Here is a 16,716-nt window from a genome sequence, read left to right as displayed (position 1 = left end):
TCCTCAGGAGTCCTCTCCCTGTGGGGTGGCCCATGCTGATGGCCCTGCTCCTGTGTTGGGCGCTTTCCTGTGGGTCTCTCATTTAGATCCTGACTTTGTAATAATTTTTTAGTTGTCATTTTTTGAAAAAATATTATTGAAGATGTGGAGTCCAACTTTCTAGGTGTTTTACTCACTCAAACACGTACTTGCAAAACAAAAAATAGAAATATGAAATGTACTATTTTTTACTTAACAGATCTTTGATACCTTTCCATGTGTGTAACTTTCAGATCCACGACCTCTTGGGATGTGCTTCACAGACCATGTTGTCCCTGGCTTGTCTGTATATACCTTCATCTATGGTGGTCCCCATCTCCCCTCATGGGCATGAAGACAAGTCCTCTTAATCTGGTCACCTGAGCGTTTTCCTGTAGGATAGTCCACCTGTGAAAACCTTTGCTTTTCAGAAACAAGTTTTCCCAAAGCCTTAGGCCACCATCAGCTTGTTTTTCAGGAACTGGGTGGAGCTGGTGACTGAAAGAGCTTGCTTTTGTTTCCTGGTATGTGGGAGTTTCATTAGAGCTTTTCCTCTTCCTGATTATATGTGTAGTAAAGCTGGGATATCTAATCCGAGCTTCTCACTCCACTGAGTGCCATTTAACCCCCTACTCACCTAAACTCAGGTATCAACATTAAGAGTTGCCTCAGTGCCTGTGGGACCCAGGTATGAGGGGCTCTAGTGAAAGCATTTTCCATAAGCAATGCAAGTGTCCCACCCCTCATATTTTATCTCTTAACAAGTTTGTACAGAAGAGTGGGAAGCAATGGATATTTTGTTATTTTTTAAGATTTATTTTAAAATTTTTGGCTGTGCTGAGTCTTCACTGTTGCATGTGGGCTTTTTCTAGTTGCAGCAAGCGAGGGCTACTCTTCATTGCGATGTGTGGGCTTCTCACCGAGATGGCTTCTCTTGTGGAACACAGGTTCTAGCTGTGTGGGCTTCGGTAGTTGCAGCACACGGGCTCAGTAGTTGTGAGGCACAGGCTTAGTTACTCCATGGCATGTAGGATCTTCCGGGACCAGGGATCAAACCTGTGTCTCTTGCATTGGCAGATGAATTCTTAATCACTGGATCACCAGGGAAGCCCTTCTTCTTGGAGTGGGTTGCCATTTCCTTCTCCAGGACATCTTCCCGACCCAGGGATCGAACCCAGGTCTCCCGCGTTGCAGGCAGATGCTTTAACGTCTGAGCCACCAGGGAAGCCCCAGCTTAGAGGTCATTAATGATTAATAATTTGGTAACTTTTACAAGCTTTGATTGAATGGGATCATAAAGGACTTACTGTTCTGCCACAAATGAATGATTTTAACATACACATTATAGTTTTATAAGTCAAAGATGTTTTGCAAATGCATAGAAAGAATTTATGCAAAGGTGGTTTAAAAATTAGTGTAAGAGCAGAGTTACCATTATGAAACTCAGCCTTCTGCCCTGTGACATTGTCAGCCCCAAGGAAGATTAGACGTAGGCTGGTTTTTCTCTACCATCTCAGTCCCTCGTCTTACGTTGTTCCTGTCCCCTCTCTTCCATGTTGTGATGGCCTACTCTGTCCCTCTACATCCAACAAAGCCTATGGGGAGGTGTCCTTAGTATCGGACAGAACTGGGCTTGAACCTAGGTATGTGACCATGAACAAGAGATGAGACTTGACCTCTCTGAACTTAAGTTCTCTCTGCTATAAAGTGGAAAGGACAGTCATTGTGTTGTGGTGTGGCTGTGAAGATTAAATGTGTGAGGAACATGTCTAGCTTATAGAAGGTGCTCAATAAATCTTAGTTTCTCTTGGCCACGTCCCCCCTTCCCAAGTGTGTTTGCACTTCAGCAATGATGGGAGTTTTAACTGAGAGAGCCAAGGAGCAGAGGATTCTTTTGGAGTGATGTCATGCTGCCTCTGCCTGACTTTTCAGAAGTATTTCATTTCATTTCATTTCAGAATAGTCACAACAGGGGACCCCCACCTCCCTTCCTCAGAACTGGCTCCAGGGTCAGCTTTAACGTCAGAGGACAATCTGGCTGCCAGATGGCTGTCAGCATTCTTCCCCCCACATATCTCAACCTCCTGGATTTCAGGCCACACAGTTAGTGATGATGATGAAGTCATACAGAGGAACCAGCATACAAACAGCTTTACCAAGAATGTGAGATTTCAGACACTCACTCTTGCTATCAGGGATGGCACAAGTACTTTGTCGGAAGGCGCCTTTGTCAAAAAGATGCCTTCTCTGGGAAGATGGGTTCCTGCAGAGTGCTGCTTGATAAAGGGACAGAGCTTTGGTGGAAATTAGGGTAAGGTGCTGGTCTTCCAGGGGAAAGATAGGCCCAGGCCAACTATGACTTGGTGAGTAGAGACCGGGTTGGATTTCTGCTGGCAGTGCCACCCCTCCCTCATTGCCAGGCATCTCAGTGCTGGGCACAACCTGCATAACTGTGTTCAGTGGGCCCCTGATGACAGCTGCCTCTACAAAGCCTAAAGAGTCATCATTCTCTTCTCTTTTCCTCCCCTCTTTCAGCATCGTGACCTGAGCAATGGAGAATCGACCAGGAAACTCCCTCAGGGTGTTGTCTATGGTGTGGTGCGAAGATCAGATCAAAACCAGCAGAAAGAAATGGTGGTGTATGGGTGGACCACCAATCAGCTGAAAGAAGAGATGAACTACATCAAAGATGTGAGTAGTTTAAGGATTTTTTTTTTTTATCTGTTTTATAGTCTTCTTGTAGCATCTAAGAGGGTGGAGTTGGAAGCTCTGATATGAATGTAATAAGTCATTTTGAAATAATTCTAAACGTTGTCATTTTGGATGGAAAACCACTACAGATCTTCATGGTGATGTGAAAAGTGTTAGTTGCTCAGTTGTGTCCAACTCTTTGAGACCCCATGGATTGTAGCCTTCCAGGCTCTTCTGTTCATGGGATTTCCCAGGCAAGAATACTAGAGTGGGTTGCCATTTCCTTCTCCAGGGGAACTTCCCGAGCAGGAATCGAACCTAGGTCTCCTGCATTTCAGACAGATTCTTTACCGTCTGAGCCACCAGGGAAGCACACATGTAATTTTGCAGTGAGGTACAGAATGAAGTTCAATATGTTATTAAGTAAGGAAACTCAGTAGGCCAAATAGCTTTTTTCTTCCATGTATGATAAGGAGGCTCTTAGGTAGTTTTGCTAATTATATTGGACACTCCTGAAATTAAAAGACGCTTACTCCTTGGAAGGAAAGTTATGACCAACCTAGATACCATATTCAAAAGCAGAGACATTACTTTGCCAACAAAGGTCCATCTAGTCAAGGCTATGGTTTTTCCAGTAGTCTTGTATGGATGTGAGAGTTGGACTGTGAAGAAAGCTGAGTGCCGAAGAATTGATGCTTTTGAACTGTGGTGTTGGAGAAGACTCTTGAGAGTCCCTTGGACTGCAAGGAGATCCAACCAGTCCATTCTAAAGGAGATCAGCCCTGGGTGTTCTTTGGGAGGAATGATGCTGAAGCTGGAACTCCAGTACTTTGGCCACCTCATGAGAAGAGTTGACTCATTGGAAAAGACTCTGATGCTGGGAGGGATTGGGGGCAAGAGGAGAAGGGGACGGCAGAGGATGAGATGGCTGGATGGCGTCACCGACTTGATGGACGTGAGTCTGAGTGAATTCCGGGAGTTGGTGATGGACAGGGAGGCCTGGCATGCTGCAATTCATGGGGTTGCAAAGAGTTGAATACGACTGAGCGACTGAACTGAACTGAATATAAGAGTTTGGATAGCTGTATAAATTTGGATACTTTTGGCTACAGGTAGCAGAAAAGCCAACTCTTCAAGGAAATTTTTCTCATGTGGGGATAAGTCTAAGGATAGGTGCAGTCCAGGCAGGGCTCTCCAAGCACCAGTTCTACTTCTGAGATTCCCTTGGTTCTTTCCTCCTTCAGCCTTAGGCTTACAGCATCATCTGAAAATATGATGGTGTCTGGAGAAGGAAAAGGAGACAATCATCTCTGGTTACCCTTTAGAGACCCATCATCAGACTTTCCCTGGTGTCTCATTGGCAAGGACCCAGGTTACATGCCCATTCCCAAATCCATCACTGGCAAGGGGAATGGGCCTTGGGAATTGGTTTGATGGTTCAGGCCAATCAGTTGGGTTGAAACAGATGCTGGGAAGTCAACCACAATAGACATTGTCCAACCCAGGCCAATTAATACCATTTCTTTGTAATTAATATTACATTTCTTTTAAAATGTATGTTCTTTGGAGAACTTTTGAAAAATATAAAGATGTATGAAGAAGAAAACAAAATCACCCATGATTCTACAATTCAACCAGAACAGTTGTTAACATTTTGGAGTATTTCCTTGTAATCTTTTCTTTTCTTTTTATCTATTATCTATCTTTTCTTCCTTCTCTCCTCCTTCCCTCCTTCCTTCCTTCTATCCATCCATCATCTCCATTCCTTCTTGGTCTACCCAGTGTCTCCCTAGATTGAATAGTGCCTTTGTTGTCAAACCAGAGTGATTAGATAGAAAGGATATGAGCTGTCCCAGACACTGGCCTGTGGACTAAAAAGTACCCGTGAGAAGCAGGACAGCATGGGCAGTGGAGTCCCCATGGATCTTGGTTCAAGGTCCAGCTCTTTGACCCAGCCAAACTTTTGCCCTATCTGAGCTTCAGTTTTCTCCTTTACAGATCATGGAGGCTGAGAAGGGATCGTTAAGGTCAAAACTAGCTCTGTTTTATCTGGCTTTGTTTGCCAGCAGGACTCAATCACGTGTGGTCAGCTTTTGTTTTGAGTTTTTGAGAAGAACATCTCTTATCAAATATCAAAAAATAATAAATGTACCTTTCTTAATGTGTCTTGAAAGATTTGGATAGTTGTACAATTTTAAGGAATAAAAAAGATAATAGATTCTTAACCGAGAAGATGAAGAAAAGCCAGACGACAAGCCATACTCATACACAAGTGGGCAGAGCCTGTCTGACACCTGTCACCCTCAGAGCCCCCGTCGTCCAAACCCTGAAGATCATTTCTAACCATTCAGAGTAGCCCATTCCTATGTTTCTATGTAGGGACAGCTTGTACCTTTTTGGTTGCCCCTATTTTTCTCATGCAAATGCTTATGCCTTTCTCACTGAGATGCCCCAAATAACATGGCACCACTTCAGAGGTAAACCTGCTAAGCAGATTGGTGAGTTGCAGATTGTCCAAGACAAAATCATAGGTTCAGGCTGTCAGGTGTCCAAATCACATGAGAATTTCTGACCTGAATTGCCAACCTCCACTGTGATCTACAATTTAAAATCAATTTTTTGATTCCACCTTCTGGGGCTGGCTTCAGATCCATCCCAGGCTACTCATTCCTGAGTGTGTTTATGGGTTTGTGCACCTTCCCTCACTTGTGGGTGGACTCTGGCAGTATTTGCCAATGGGAGTCACATCCAACTCCACCCACTCCCCAACAGTGAGTAGGCTGAGAACCAACTCAGGGTCACAGATGAAAGCCGTTCTGTCTGCCCAGAATGAAAAGGTTGTTGCTTTTGGCCTCATTTCCCCCAAAATGTTTGTATTCAATGGTGAGAAAGTAGACTCTATCATTACAATTCATTTGGGAAGGCAAGGTGTTGTGACTTGCCTTCTCCTGCCCTGAAATCTCCACCAATATCCAGTCATTCCTAATAAACATGCAGTTTAAAGCAATGTGCTAGTTGTATATACAGTTTCAAAATTAAGTCCCCATGTGCTGTGGCCTACTTAACCCCTCATTCTAACCAAACTGCTGCTTTTGAGCCTTTCTTGTGATAGAAGTTCCAGAGCCTTCTGGAGAGGGCTCCTTTGAGGCTGCTTTTTTTGTATGAGAATCCCTGAGTTCTTCATTCAACCAAGGGAGCACCAGAAGAAGAGTGAAGATAGAGACTATTTGTTAGGTTTTTTGCTTTTATTGAGAATATATTTAAGGCCCCATTACTCCTCTGGAAGTGGTATTATAGAGAAATTTAAACAGAGTTTGTATAAACAGGTGTTTGGGGGAATCACCATGACTTTTCTTACATTTAGTGCCTTGTGTAGTGTTGGTGATTATTGAGGAACTGACTTTCACATTTATGGGCTCTCTAAGCTCATACTTTCCTTCCTTACATTCCAAACATTTATTTGTTCTTTGGCAGTCAAGACAGCGATAGGGAAAATTAGAGGTGCCTTTTTTTGTTTTTTTGTTTTGGTCTGCCTAGTCGTGTGTTTTGGCTTCCCTGGTGGCTCAGTAGTAAAGAATCCACCTGCTTATGCAGGAGACATGGATTTGATCCCTGGGTTGGAAGATTCTCTGGAGAAGGGAATGGCCACCCACTCTAGTATTCTTGCATGGAGAATCCCATGGACAGAGGAGCCTGGCAGGCTACAGTCCATGGGGTTGCAAAAGGGTTGGACATGACATAGTGACAAAACAACAACAATAATCATGTATTTACGAAGTTGACCAGTTAAACAGTTCCTACTTACAAAAATATGTGATAGGAAAAGGGGAAAATCCCGCCTGAATATGATTTTTAGGGTGGTAGGTAAATTTCAATAAACCATTTTTTCTTCAGAGCATGTTATTTGATAATTAATATTTATTAATAATTATATATAATCCACAATATGTATTTATTATTATCACTATTATTTGCATAATTCCCTTGTGATACTCTTTCTTAATATCCCAAATTGTCCTGTTCCTAAGAATATTTTTTTGTGAGGCCTTTCTCTCATTAGGGTTTCTTAAATGTTTTGGAAATCTCACATGAAAATATTGTAGCTTGATCTCTAACCAGCATTTTTGTGGGCTGCAGGTGAGAGCCACTTTGGAAAAAGTAAGAAAGAGAATGTATGGAGACTATGATGAAATGAGACAGAAGATTCGACAGCTCACCCAGGAACTGTCAGTAAGTAGCATCATGTGAAGGGATGCTAGGGCTTAGAACTCCCTCTCAGTTGCTAGTGCCTGAAGATGTGAGTGAAATCATAGGAACGTGATTGCACTGGGTCTGTGGTGCAGCTCGTGGGCTCTCCAGTTGTGGCGCGTGCTTAGTCGCTCCATAGCGCGTGGAATCTTAGTTTCCTGACCAGGGATTGAACCCACCTCCCCTGCACTGGAAGGCAGATTCCTAATCCCTGGACAACCGGGGAAGTCCCTGGAATCATATTTTACATGAATTGAGGGAATATTATCATAGAATGAAGTTTATTATTTGAAGGAAAATTTTTGTGGCAAGAATAATTTTCACTTTCAAAGCATTCCCTCCAAAGTCAAGAACAAGACGAGGAAGGCAGCTCTATTATTATTAAATGATATTGTACTGGAGAGACTAGCCATGGAATTTAGCAAGAGAAATAGATTTAGAGGTATAAAAACTGGATAGGTAGATGAAAAACTATCACAGTTTACAAATCGTATGACTACATACCCAGAAAACTCAAGCGAACCAATGAAAAAACTGCTGTAAACAGAAGAATTCTGTAAAGTAGCAGGGTAAAATATTAATGGACATAGACAAATAGATTGCAATATGCAAAAAACCAGTTAGAGGAAATAAAAGCAACAAAATACTGCCAGATATCTGGAAATAAATTTTAATAAGTAGAAAGACATATATATCATGTACTTGGAAAGGAAGATTCAACATCATAAGACATTAATACCATTCGTGTTGATATGTAAGTTTAATATTACCCAGTAAAAGTATTAAAGGATTTTTATTTTATGTTGTTCTTTTACAACTGAACTAGGTGGTTCCATGGTGTACAGAAAATAAATATGAAGAGTTAAAATTCTAGGGGGAGAAAAAGGCAATGAAGGAGACTAGCCCTCTTATTATTACAAGAAATTGAGAAAGCCTCAGAGATGAAAACAGTATAGTATTGGCACATAAATAATAGACATTAATGAAAAAGAGCCCAGAAATGTAACCCAGTCTATGATAAATGCGGCATGTGAAATGAAGGAAGAAAAATAGACCAGTCAATATATGCTGTTGGGACATACTTATATCTGGACAAATTCTGGGTAGATTTTGTTAAACTTAGTGCCAGAAGAAAATATATGTGAATTGTTTTACAGTCTTGGAGAGGGGAAGGTATTGTTTTATGAAGAGATGCAATTCCAAAATCACTAAAGGAAGAGTTAATGACACTGATAATTTTTACTACATTAAAATGAAGACTAGCGCTGGCAAAAATACCGAAGTCAAATGACAACCTGGGAAAAATTATTTGCCTTCATACTATAGGTAGTAGGCATGGAGAATGAAATGGCAGCCCACTCCAGTGTTCTTGCCTGAGGAATCTCATGGACTGAGGAGCCTTGCAAGCTGCAGTCCATGGGGTCGCAAGGAGTCAGACACGACTGAGCGACTAGTAGGCAAATATCCTGGATACTTAAAAAGCGCCCATGAATCAAAAAGAAAAATGCCCCACCTCATAAAAATAGGCAAAATATTTGTGACAGATAATTTATAGTAAAGGACAGATGAAGAGATCTTAAATTCCTCATTCTCAATAAGAGAAACTCAGATTAAAATGGTCCTGTGATGTCATTTTTATCTAGCAGATTGGCAAAACTGCAAAAGTGGAACAAGATGCTGTATTAGCTGTGCTATAGAGGAACAGGCAGATTGCTGCTTGGAATGTAGTTTGCATTACTTTTAGCAAAAGCAGTTTGGAATATCTACCCAAATTACAAATGCCTATATCCTTTGACAGCACTTCTCTTCCTAAGAATTTATTCTATAGAAAAACTCTCACATATGTGAAATGATGTATGTATAAACTCAGTTGTTAAACATTGTTTATAATAGTAAAAAGATTGGAAACCTTACAAGTCCATTAAGAAAGAGAAAATTTTAAAAATATATTATATCTCTTCAATCACAGAGTTGTAAAAAAATAAAAATGAATAAGTTCTTCAAAAAGATACAGAAAAATTTCAAAGATACAGAGTAAGTGGTAAAAAAGCAAGACACAGGAAAATGTCATGTGTAGTGTACTACCATTTATGTAAACTAAGAGAAGAAAATAAATATATCTAGATTGTTTTGTGTGTGTACAAAAAATTACTGGGAGGATCATCAAGAAAGTAATTAGCAGTGGTTCCTACTTGAGGTGCAGCGTGGGCATGGTGGTAACTGAGCAGATGGGACAGGAGTGAAAAAATATTTTGTTTAGTATCTAATATTTAGAAATATTTAGTGCCTTTTCTACTTTTAAAATGTTTGAACTCTAGGAATATATTGCCTACTCAAAATTAGAGAAAAAATAAGCTTCCTCTGGTTTAACCTAGCTAATGTTTTATGGGGAAAACATTTAAAAGAATATTTGTGGTTAATAACCTTGAAGGAAAAGTCTATTCTGTATGACATACTTCCCATAAAAGTTAACATCTGCAGTAAAGGAGCACAGTTGCAACAGTCATGTATTAGAGTCTAGTTTATGTCTGGGCTGTGAAATTATCTGCTTAAGTAAGACCTACTGCCTTGATTACATGGGCTGGGAGTATACTGGCATATCCAGCTTGTCATTCTTATTGACATGTAGGAAGAGATTTGTGAAATTGTCACCTGCCAGTGGAAATTCACTCTGCCATCCACTGACGCTGACTGTAATTAAAGCCAGAGGACTGGATTTGCATGCATAAGCAGGTCTCTGCCCCTTGCTTTCCATTGGCACCTCCTGCACACCCTCGTTTTCTCATCTAGACTGTCACAGGAGCTTCATCTCTACCCGCAGTCTCCTCCTCCTCTGGGTCACACCACAGACTGTAGCCAGGTTAAGATGCTAACATGGGACTTTCCTGGTGGTCCAGTAGTTAAGACTTCACCTTCCAATGCAGGTGATGTGGGTTTGATACCTGGTTGGGGAGCTAAGATCCCACATGCCTCATAGGCCAAAGGTCAAAACATAAAACAAAGCAATATTGTAACAAATTCAATAAAGACTTAAAAATGATCCACATCAAAAATAATCTTAAAAAAAAAAAAAGATGCTAACTTATTGGCTGTATGAATGTGCCCTGAGCAGGAACACACCTCCTGTCCCTGGCCTGCTATTTCTTCCCTCTCCCAAGGGTACACCTCTCGCTGTCTCATGCCTGACTGCTTCCGGTGGCTCCCACAGGCCTCACAGGATCAACCCTTGAGCCTCCCAGAACCTTACCTCTGGTTCTATTGCCTCCTGGCCTTTCTATATACCCAGCCCTTCTTTAAGGTCTAGCTTAAGACTGGGCTCTGATGAAACTCTGAAACACATTAAATATACATCCAACAAAGACAACACAACAACAGCAGCAGCCACAAAACAACTCCTGGGAACTGGGTGAGTCCAAAGCATATTCCTTCTATGGTGAGTAGGCAAAAGCAAGACTGTACAAAGTCATATCCAACTAGATTCTAGTTGTAAAGGTAGCTATACATTTGCATTCAAATCCCTTAACTTCTCTCCTTCCCTTTCCTCCCTATAAAAAGGCATGTTCTGGGGGCTGCATAGTGTTGTGAGAAGTAAGTGAGGCCCTGATGGGGAAGGAGTGAATCATCCAGGGGAAAAGTTGTCTTGCCTTTCTGCTCTCTAGGTCATGCAGATGTTGACTTTTTAATGTCAAGCTATACTTGAAGTATCATTGACCCTGATGTGTCTGCCCTCAGGAGAAAGTTGTGACCTAGCTGAAGATTTTTGTGAGCGTGTATGGTTTGGTTGTGTGTAACTGTCTCTTCAATCTGTCCAGGTTTCACAGGCAAAGCAGGACTATCTGGAGAATCACATCCAAACCCAGTCGTCAGCCCTGGACAGTTTTAATGCCATGAACGCGGCGCTGGCATCAGACTCCATCAGCTTGCAGGTACTCACCTGCTCCCCGTTGGCCGGGTTGTCCTCTGTTCCAGCGCACATGAGCTTAGCCAAGGGTGGGCCCTGTGTCTTTGTATTAGAGTAAGTCACAGAATGTTCTCGGCTCATTATTCAGAATACACTCAGCCACAGTAAAGGCTGAGCCAAGGAGACGGTTAAGGAAGGAAGCTGATGGAAATGCTTCCAAGCTGAGACTCCCAACCTTGCAGCTGCAGTTGGTTTTGTCCTTATTAACATGGGGGTTTAGATCCTGAGTTCAGCGCTAGTGATATCACTTGTCCCGCTAGACACCTGAGTGGTCCTGAGCATCAGGGCCTGAAACAGCATATCACCCAACATATCACTCATATCTCCCTCATGCTGCAGTGTTAGGAGAAGTCTCACCAGTCACAGGAAAGATGGCCTTAACCCAAGGCAATCCTCATTTATTCATGACGAGTAACTCCCAAAGGCTATTAGGCATGTTTTCCTAATGTAGAAATTATTTTGCATTAAAAGGAAAAACCGTGTGCCTTCCAGAGAACACCTAGGAGTGCCAGACAGGGATGCCAGAAAGAGTCAGGGTCCTGCACGTGTGCAGGTGTGTGTGGTCAACCCGCATCAAGGGGATTCTTCTTGTTATTACTATGATTTGTTGGGAGTTAATCCCTCACATGCTGCCTATTGTTACTCTTTCAACCGAGCCCCCCATGTAATATGCAAATTAATTTGAAAATGTTCAGAGCCAAGCATTAGATTCAACATTATATTCAACAGCCTCCTCGGGCTTTAATTTCCAAACATGCAAATAATAGATTCTGTCCCCTTCCAATTTTATTTGGCTCTTATCTCTTTACCTTCCTCTTCAAAGTTCACACAAGCTATTTCATATCCTTTCTGGTTCTCTATAAATAATTTGCTAGATAAGCAAACAAATTTTATGTTGGGATGATCCACTTCCCCTAGGATCCAGTACTTTTTGCTGACAGCTGACTGGGCGGTAGTGCCAGCGTCGAAGCTAGGATATAGTCCCACAGTGGGGCAGACCTTGTGTTTGGATTTGTTTGGAAGCCCATTTCTGGTGGGGCTCTGAGTCCCACCCTTTTCCTGGCTCCCCTTAGAGCATGCCAGCTTTCCCCTGGCCTCACGCCAGGCCCTGCTTTGGGTCTGGTTTATTCAGTAGCCTTTGTTTTCTCTTCCTCCTGCCATCAAGGGGGTTTGTCCAGGTTCCCTTTCCTTCTCTCCTGGACATGTTCTCACCCTGGCCAACCAGGAAAGGCTGTATCTTACCTGACTTCACATCTGGTTGGTATCTGTGTTTTTTTTTCTTCCTCATCATACTTCTGATTTGCCACCCCCTGTTGACTGTAAAAACAACAACCACAACAACATACAACCTAAAAGTTGAGAGTTCTGTTTTATTCGGAGACCTCCCTGAGGACTATAGCCCAGGATTCGGTCTCTCAGAGAGTTCTGAGGAACTGTTCCAAAGAAGTAAGGGAGGACCAGGATATACAGGAGTTTTGGCTGGAAAAAAAAAAAAATGTAGTCAAACATCAGAAGATTGCTGTTAATCACAAAAGAGAGACATCTTAAGTTAATGTTTTTAATGCTTTTGTATGTATGATAAGATATAAGAGTCTGGGCTCATGGACATTATTTCTTTGGTATGCATCTTAACTCTCTAGGCCTGGTATCCTGCTTTTTCCCATCCTGAATTCCCCTCAGGGCACACTTTCAGGTGGGCTGCCCTGGCTGATGGCTTGATGGCCAGCAGCATTCATTGTTTACTGGAATGGCAGGCAGGTAGGCAGCACTTTTGTCCCCATCACTGACACTCCAGGCATTCACTTCCAAGGTCAGCTGTTAGAACAGCGTCCACCCTAACCCAGGGACCCTGACTGATTCCTCATCATGGTCTAGTCTCTTATTCCAGGGCAGTCAGAGGAGGAGGAGTGGACGAAAGAAAGATAACTGTCTCATGGCCAGGAAACTCAGATGCGTCTGAAGATATTAGCTTCTAATTTCTTCCATTGTCTAGTCTACCCCATTTTCATTATTAATGACCATAAGACCAGGTCTTCAGTTCGACTTTATAGAATGTCAAAGCTGGAAAGAACGATTGAGATGATCTCCAACCCCCTTGTTTGATGGATAAACAAACTGAGACCAACAGAAATGACTTGAACAATGTGTGTAGCTCCAGTCCTGGTCTCTTGGCATCTGATACAGGTTCTGAGCACAGGACTGGTCTCTGTAAAGCCACTGGGACTTGCAGAGAGGATGCTTGGCCAGGTGGTTTTTCAAGCTCCTTGCATCTCCAACGTTCTGTGATTCCAGCCTCCAGATGGCTTCTGTATTTTCTTTCATACCTATATACCACCATTAAAAATCCTTTTTTACTGACTTGAATAGGTTTAGGAATGAGGCTTATTATCCAAGGTGGAGGCTCAGGAGTGGAGGAGCTTCAGAGACTGGCCAGCTACAAAGAGGACACAGGTGTTAGGAAGTGAGTCCAACACCAACATCTTATATTAGAAGAATTTCCAGCTCTTCTATATGAGTTGTAGGTAACTGCAGGAGGCGGTAGGAGGGGGTAGAAGTTGCCTTGTGTCTAGTGCTAGGAATTCTGGGGTTGTGGAAGCCATTCCTCTGTAATGAGAGTTAAGCGTGAAATAGCAACAGTATTAATTTAAGCATTCCTGCTTCAGTGGCGGTCTGGATTAATGAGCATCAGGCGTCTGACACTTGTCAGGCACTTGTTGCAGACTCTGTTCACCAGTCCTCCCTTCATCACTACCCTTCTGTGCCTGAGGGAAGTGCATGCAGCATCATAGTAGCCTCAGCCATGTTGTTGCTATTCTGGCAGCTCGTCTACAGGTGCTGAAGTAAACAGCCTGTTCAAGAAAAAAGGGGGAATACCTCCTTTTTATAAAATACCTATTTGGTTTTCTGACTTAGGAATTTGGAAAATGTAGAAGATTTTAACAGAGAAGAAAGGTAATACCATCCATACTCCTGTCCCTAGTGAAGGTGCTTATTTGAATTTGGTAACTCTCCTAGTCTTCCCCTCTCTCCCCGGTGGCTCAGCAGTAGAGAATCTGCCTGCCAATGCAGGAGACATGGGTTCGATCCCTGGTTTAAGAAGATCCCCTGGAGAAGGAAATGGCCGTCCACTCCAGTATTCTTTCCTGAAGAATCCTATGGACAGAGGAGCCTGGTGGGCTGCAGTCCATGGGGTTCCAAGAGTTGGATACAATTTAGTGACTAAACAACAGCAAGAACTACAACCTCCTAGTCTTTTTTTTTTTTGCTGGGCATTTGAACAGATGCTTATGCTTTTTTTTCAAAGTGGGGTTCTTCTGTACTTATTGTTTTCAAACCCAGTTTCTTTACATGTGAAATTATGTGTCATTAACATTTTTCCTTGGAAAAGGGTTTGATCCATTTCCATCCATCCTAGGCAGTGGTGCGTGGTGTTGGCAGCAGTGATGGGGAATTATGGGGAAGCTGGCTGGCTTCAGTACAGGGCAGCAGACCTCCTGACCACCAGGGGGCCCTCAGGCGCTCTAATACCAGGGGCCCAGGCTTGTAGCTCCTGTTGCTGATGTCTCAACAGTTAACGACAAAGGGATGTCCCGGTGTGGTCTGGCCCGTTTTCTCACACCGCTAGATCTGGTTTTTATTTTCATCCCATCAGAAAACCCTTGTGGATGTTACTTTGGAGAACAGCAACATCAAGGATCAGATCAGAAATCTGCAGCAGACATACACAGCCTCCATGGACAAGCTGCGGGAGAAGCAGAGGCAGTTAGATGCGGCGCAGGTTGAAAACAAGCTGCTGAAAATGAAGGTAAGTACAGGAGCATGGATCTCCTGCTCACCGTTTCCTCCTCTTGCCTCCTCCTCCTCTCTCTCCTTCCATCATCAGCTCTCCCATTCCGATTTCTCCATTCTCTTCTCTGTTGGGTTTTGGTGCCCTTCTGTGGCCAACCACGCAGGATCTGACCTGACGGCACTGAAAGGGTTTCTGTGTTCAGAGCTGTCAGTGCAGATTGGGGGCACCCCCATACACACCCCATTGGGCTCTCCTGCCTCGATCCCAGTGGCCTCAGCTGCCAAGACCTCATCATGGCACTGCCCTTATGTACTGAGAGGGCCCTTGGGATGCCTGCAGGTTTGGGGCTTGAGAAGCTTCAGTGTTGGGGACTTCTCCAGTGGTCCAGTGGTTAAAAATCTGCCTGCCAAATGCATGGGACACGGGTTTGATCCCTGGTCTGGAAAGATCCCACATGCCACGAGGCAACTAAGCCTGTGTACCGCAACTACTGAGTCCTCGCTCTAGAGCCCGTGCTCCAGAGCAAGAGAATCCACTGCAGCGAGAAGCCTGAGCGCCAAAACAAAGAGTAGCTCCCGCTCACTGTAATTAGAGAAAACCCGCATGCAGCAATGAAGACCTAGCACAATCCCAAAATTAATTATTTAAAAAAGAAGATTCACTGTTTAGCTTCTCTTTTAGATCCCAAGGTCTTTTTGTCTGGTTTGAAAATGAAGAGCTGAGGGGCCCCCTGGAAGAAAATGAATGGGTGACCAAGGACTCTAGGCAGTGTCCCTCCTGACCCCAGGCCTGGCTTATTCTGCAGCTCAACCTCTAAGGCCCTGGAGGTCTCAGTGCTCCTTCCATATGTGAGGCGTGGAGCCCTCGCTCGTCCATGGGTCTGCTCCTGGCTCTGAAAAGAGTTCCTACCCAGTGCCAGGAGCAGAGCCACAAACAGCTCCCAGAAGTCACTCAACAAATTATTTCCTGAATGAATTTGTTTTCATTTGAACCTGTGCTTCTCAGATTGTGTTCAACACAGCCTAGCCTGTTCTAGAGGAGAGTGCCTTGTGGGTTGCATTCAGTTCAGTTCAGTCGCTCAGTTGTGTCTGACTCTTTGCAACCCCATGAACCGCAGCATGTCAGGCCTCCCTGTCCATCACCAAATCCCAGAGTTTACCCAAACTAATGTCCATTGAGTCGGTGATGCCATCTAACCATCTTATCCTCTGTCGTCCCCTTCTCCTGCCCTCAGTCTTTCCCAGCATCAGAGTCTTTTCACATGAGTCAGCTCTTCGCATCAGGTGGCCAAAATATTGGAGTTTCAGCTTCAACATCAGTCCTTCTAATGAACACCCAGGACTGATCTCCTTTAGGATGGACTGGTTGGATCTCCTTGCAGTCCAAGGGACTCTCAAGAGTCTTCTCCAACACCACAGTTCAAAAGCATCAGTTCTTCAGCGCTCAGCCCTCTTCACAGTCCAACTCTCACATCCATACATGACTACTGGAAAAACCATAGCCTTGACTAGACGGACCTTTGTTGACAAAGTAATGTCTCTGCTTTTTAATATGCTGTCTAGGTTGGTCATAACTTTCCTTCCAAGGAGTAAGCGTCTTTTAATTTCATGGCTGCAGTCACCATCTGCAGTGATTTTGGAGCCCCCCAGAATAAAGTCAGCCACTGTTTCCCCATCTATTTGCCATGAAGTGATGGGACCGGATGCCATGATCTTCGTCTTCTGAATGTTGAGCTTTAAGCCAACTTTTTCACTCTCCTCTTTCACTTCCATCAAGAGGCTCTTTAGTTCTTCTTCACTTTCTGCCATAAGGGTAGTGTCATCTGCATATCTGAGGTTATTGATATTTCTCCCGGGAATCTTGATTCCAGCTTGTGCTTCATCCAGCCCAGGGTTTCTCATGATGTACTCTGCATATAAGTTAAATAAGCAGGGTGACAATATACAGCCTTGATATACAGTATATATACAGTATACCACACAGTATACAGTACACAACAATGTACAGG

The 16,716-nt window shown here is 43.3% G+C and overlaps 1 protein-coding gene across 5 annotated transcripts in view; it reads left to right on the top strand.

Annotated features, from left to right (window-relative positions):
* The window catches only part of MYZAP (myocardial zonula adherens protein), a 124,424-nt gene that overhangs the window by 38,819 nt on the left and 68,889 nt on the right, over positions 1-16,716 (top strand). For 4 of the 5 annotated variants that reach the window (XM_027553898.1, XM_027553899.1, XM_027553897.1 and 1 more), the window contains 4 exons: positions 2,554-2,709; positions 6,847-6,939; positions 10,770-10,883; positions 14,571-14,723. In XM_027553898.1, coding sequence (XP_027409699.1) covers positions 2,554-2,709; positions 6,847-6,939; positions 10,770-10,883; positions 14,571-14,723 — 516 coding nt within the window. Of the gene's footprint in view, positions 1-2,244; positions 2,382-2,553; positions 2,710-6,846; positions 6,940-10,769; positions 10,884-14,570; positions 14,724-16,716 lie in introns of those variants that run through there. The other variant, XM_027553901.1, reaches the window with a different exon arrangement.

Source organism: Bos indicus x Bos taurus, chromosome 10 (assembly GCF_003369695.1).
Source record: "Bos indicus x Bos taurus breed Angus x Brahman F1 hybrid chromosome 10, Bos_hybrid_MaternalHap_v2.0, whole genome shotgun sequence".
Taxonomy (NCBI): Eukaryota; Metazoa; Chordata; class Mammalia; order Artiodactyla; family Bovidae; genus Bos; species Bos indicus x Bos taurus.
Note: the sequence above shows the minus strand (reverse complement) of the source record. Positions and strands in the feature narration are given on the sequence as shown.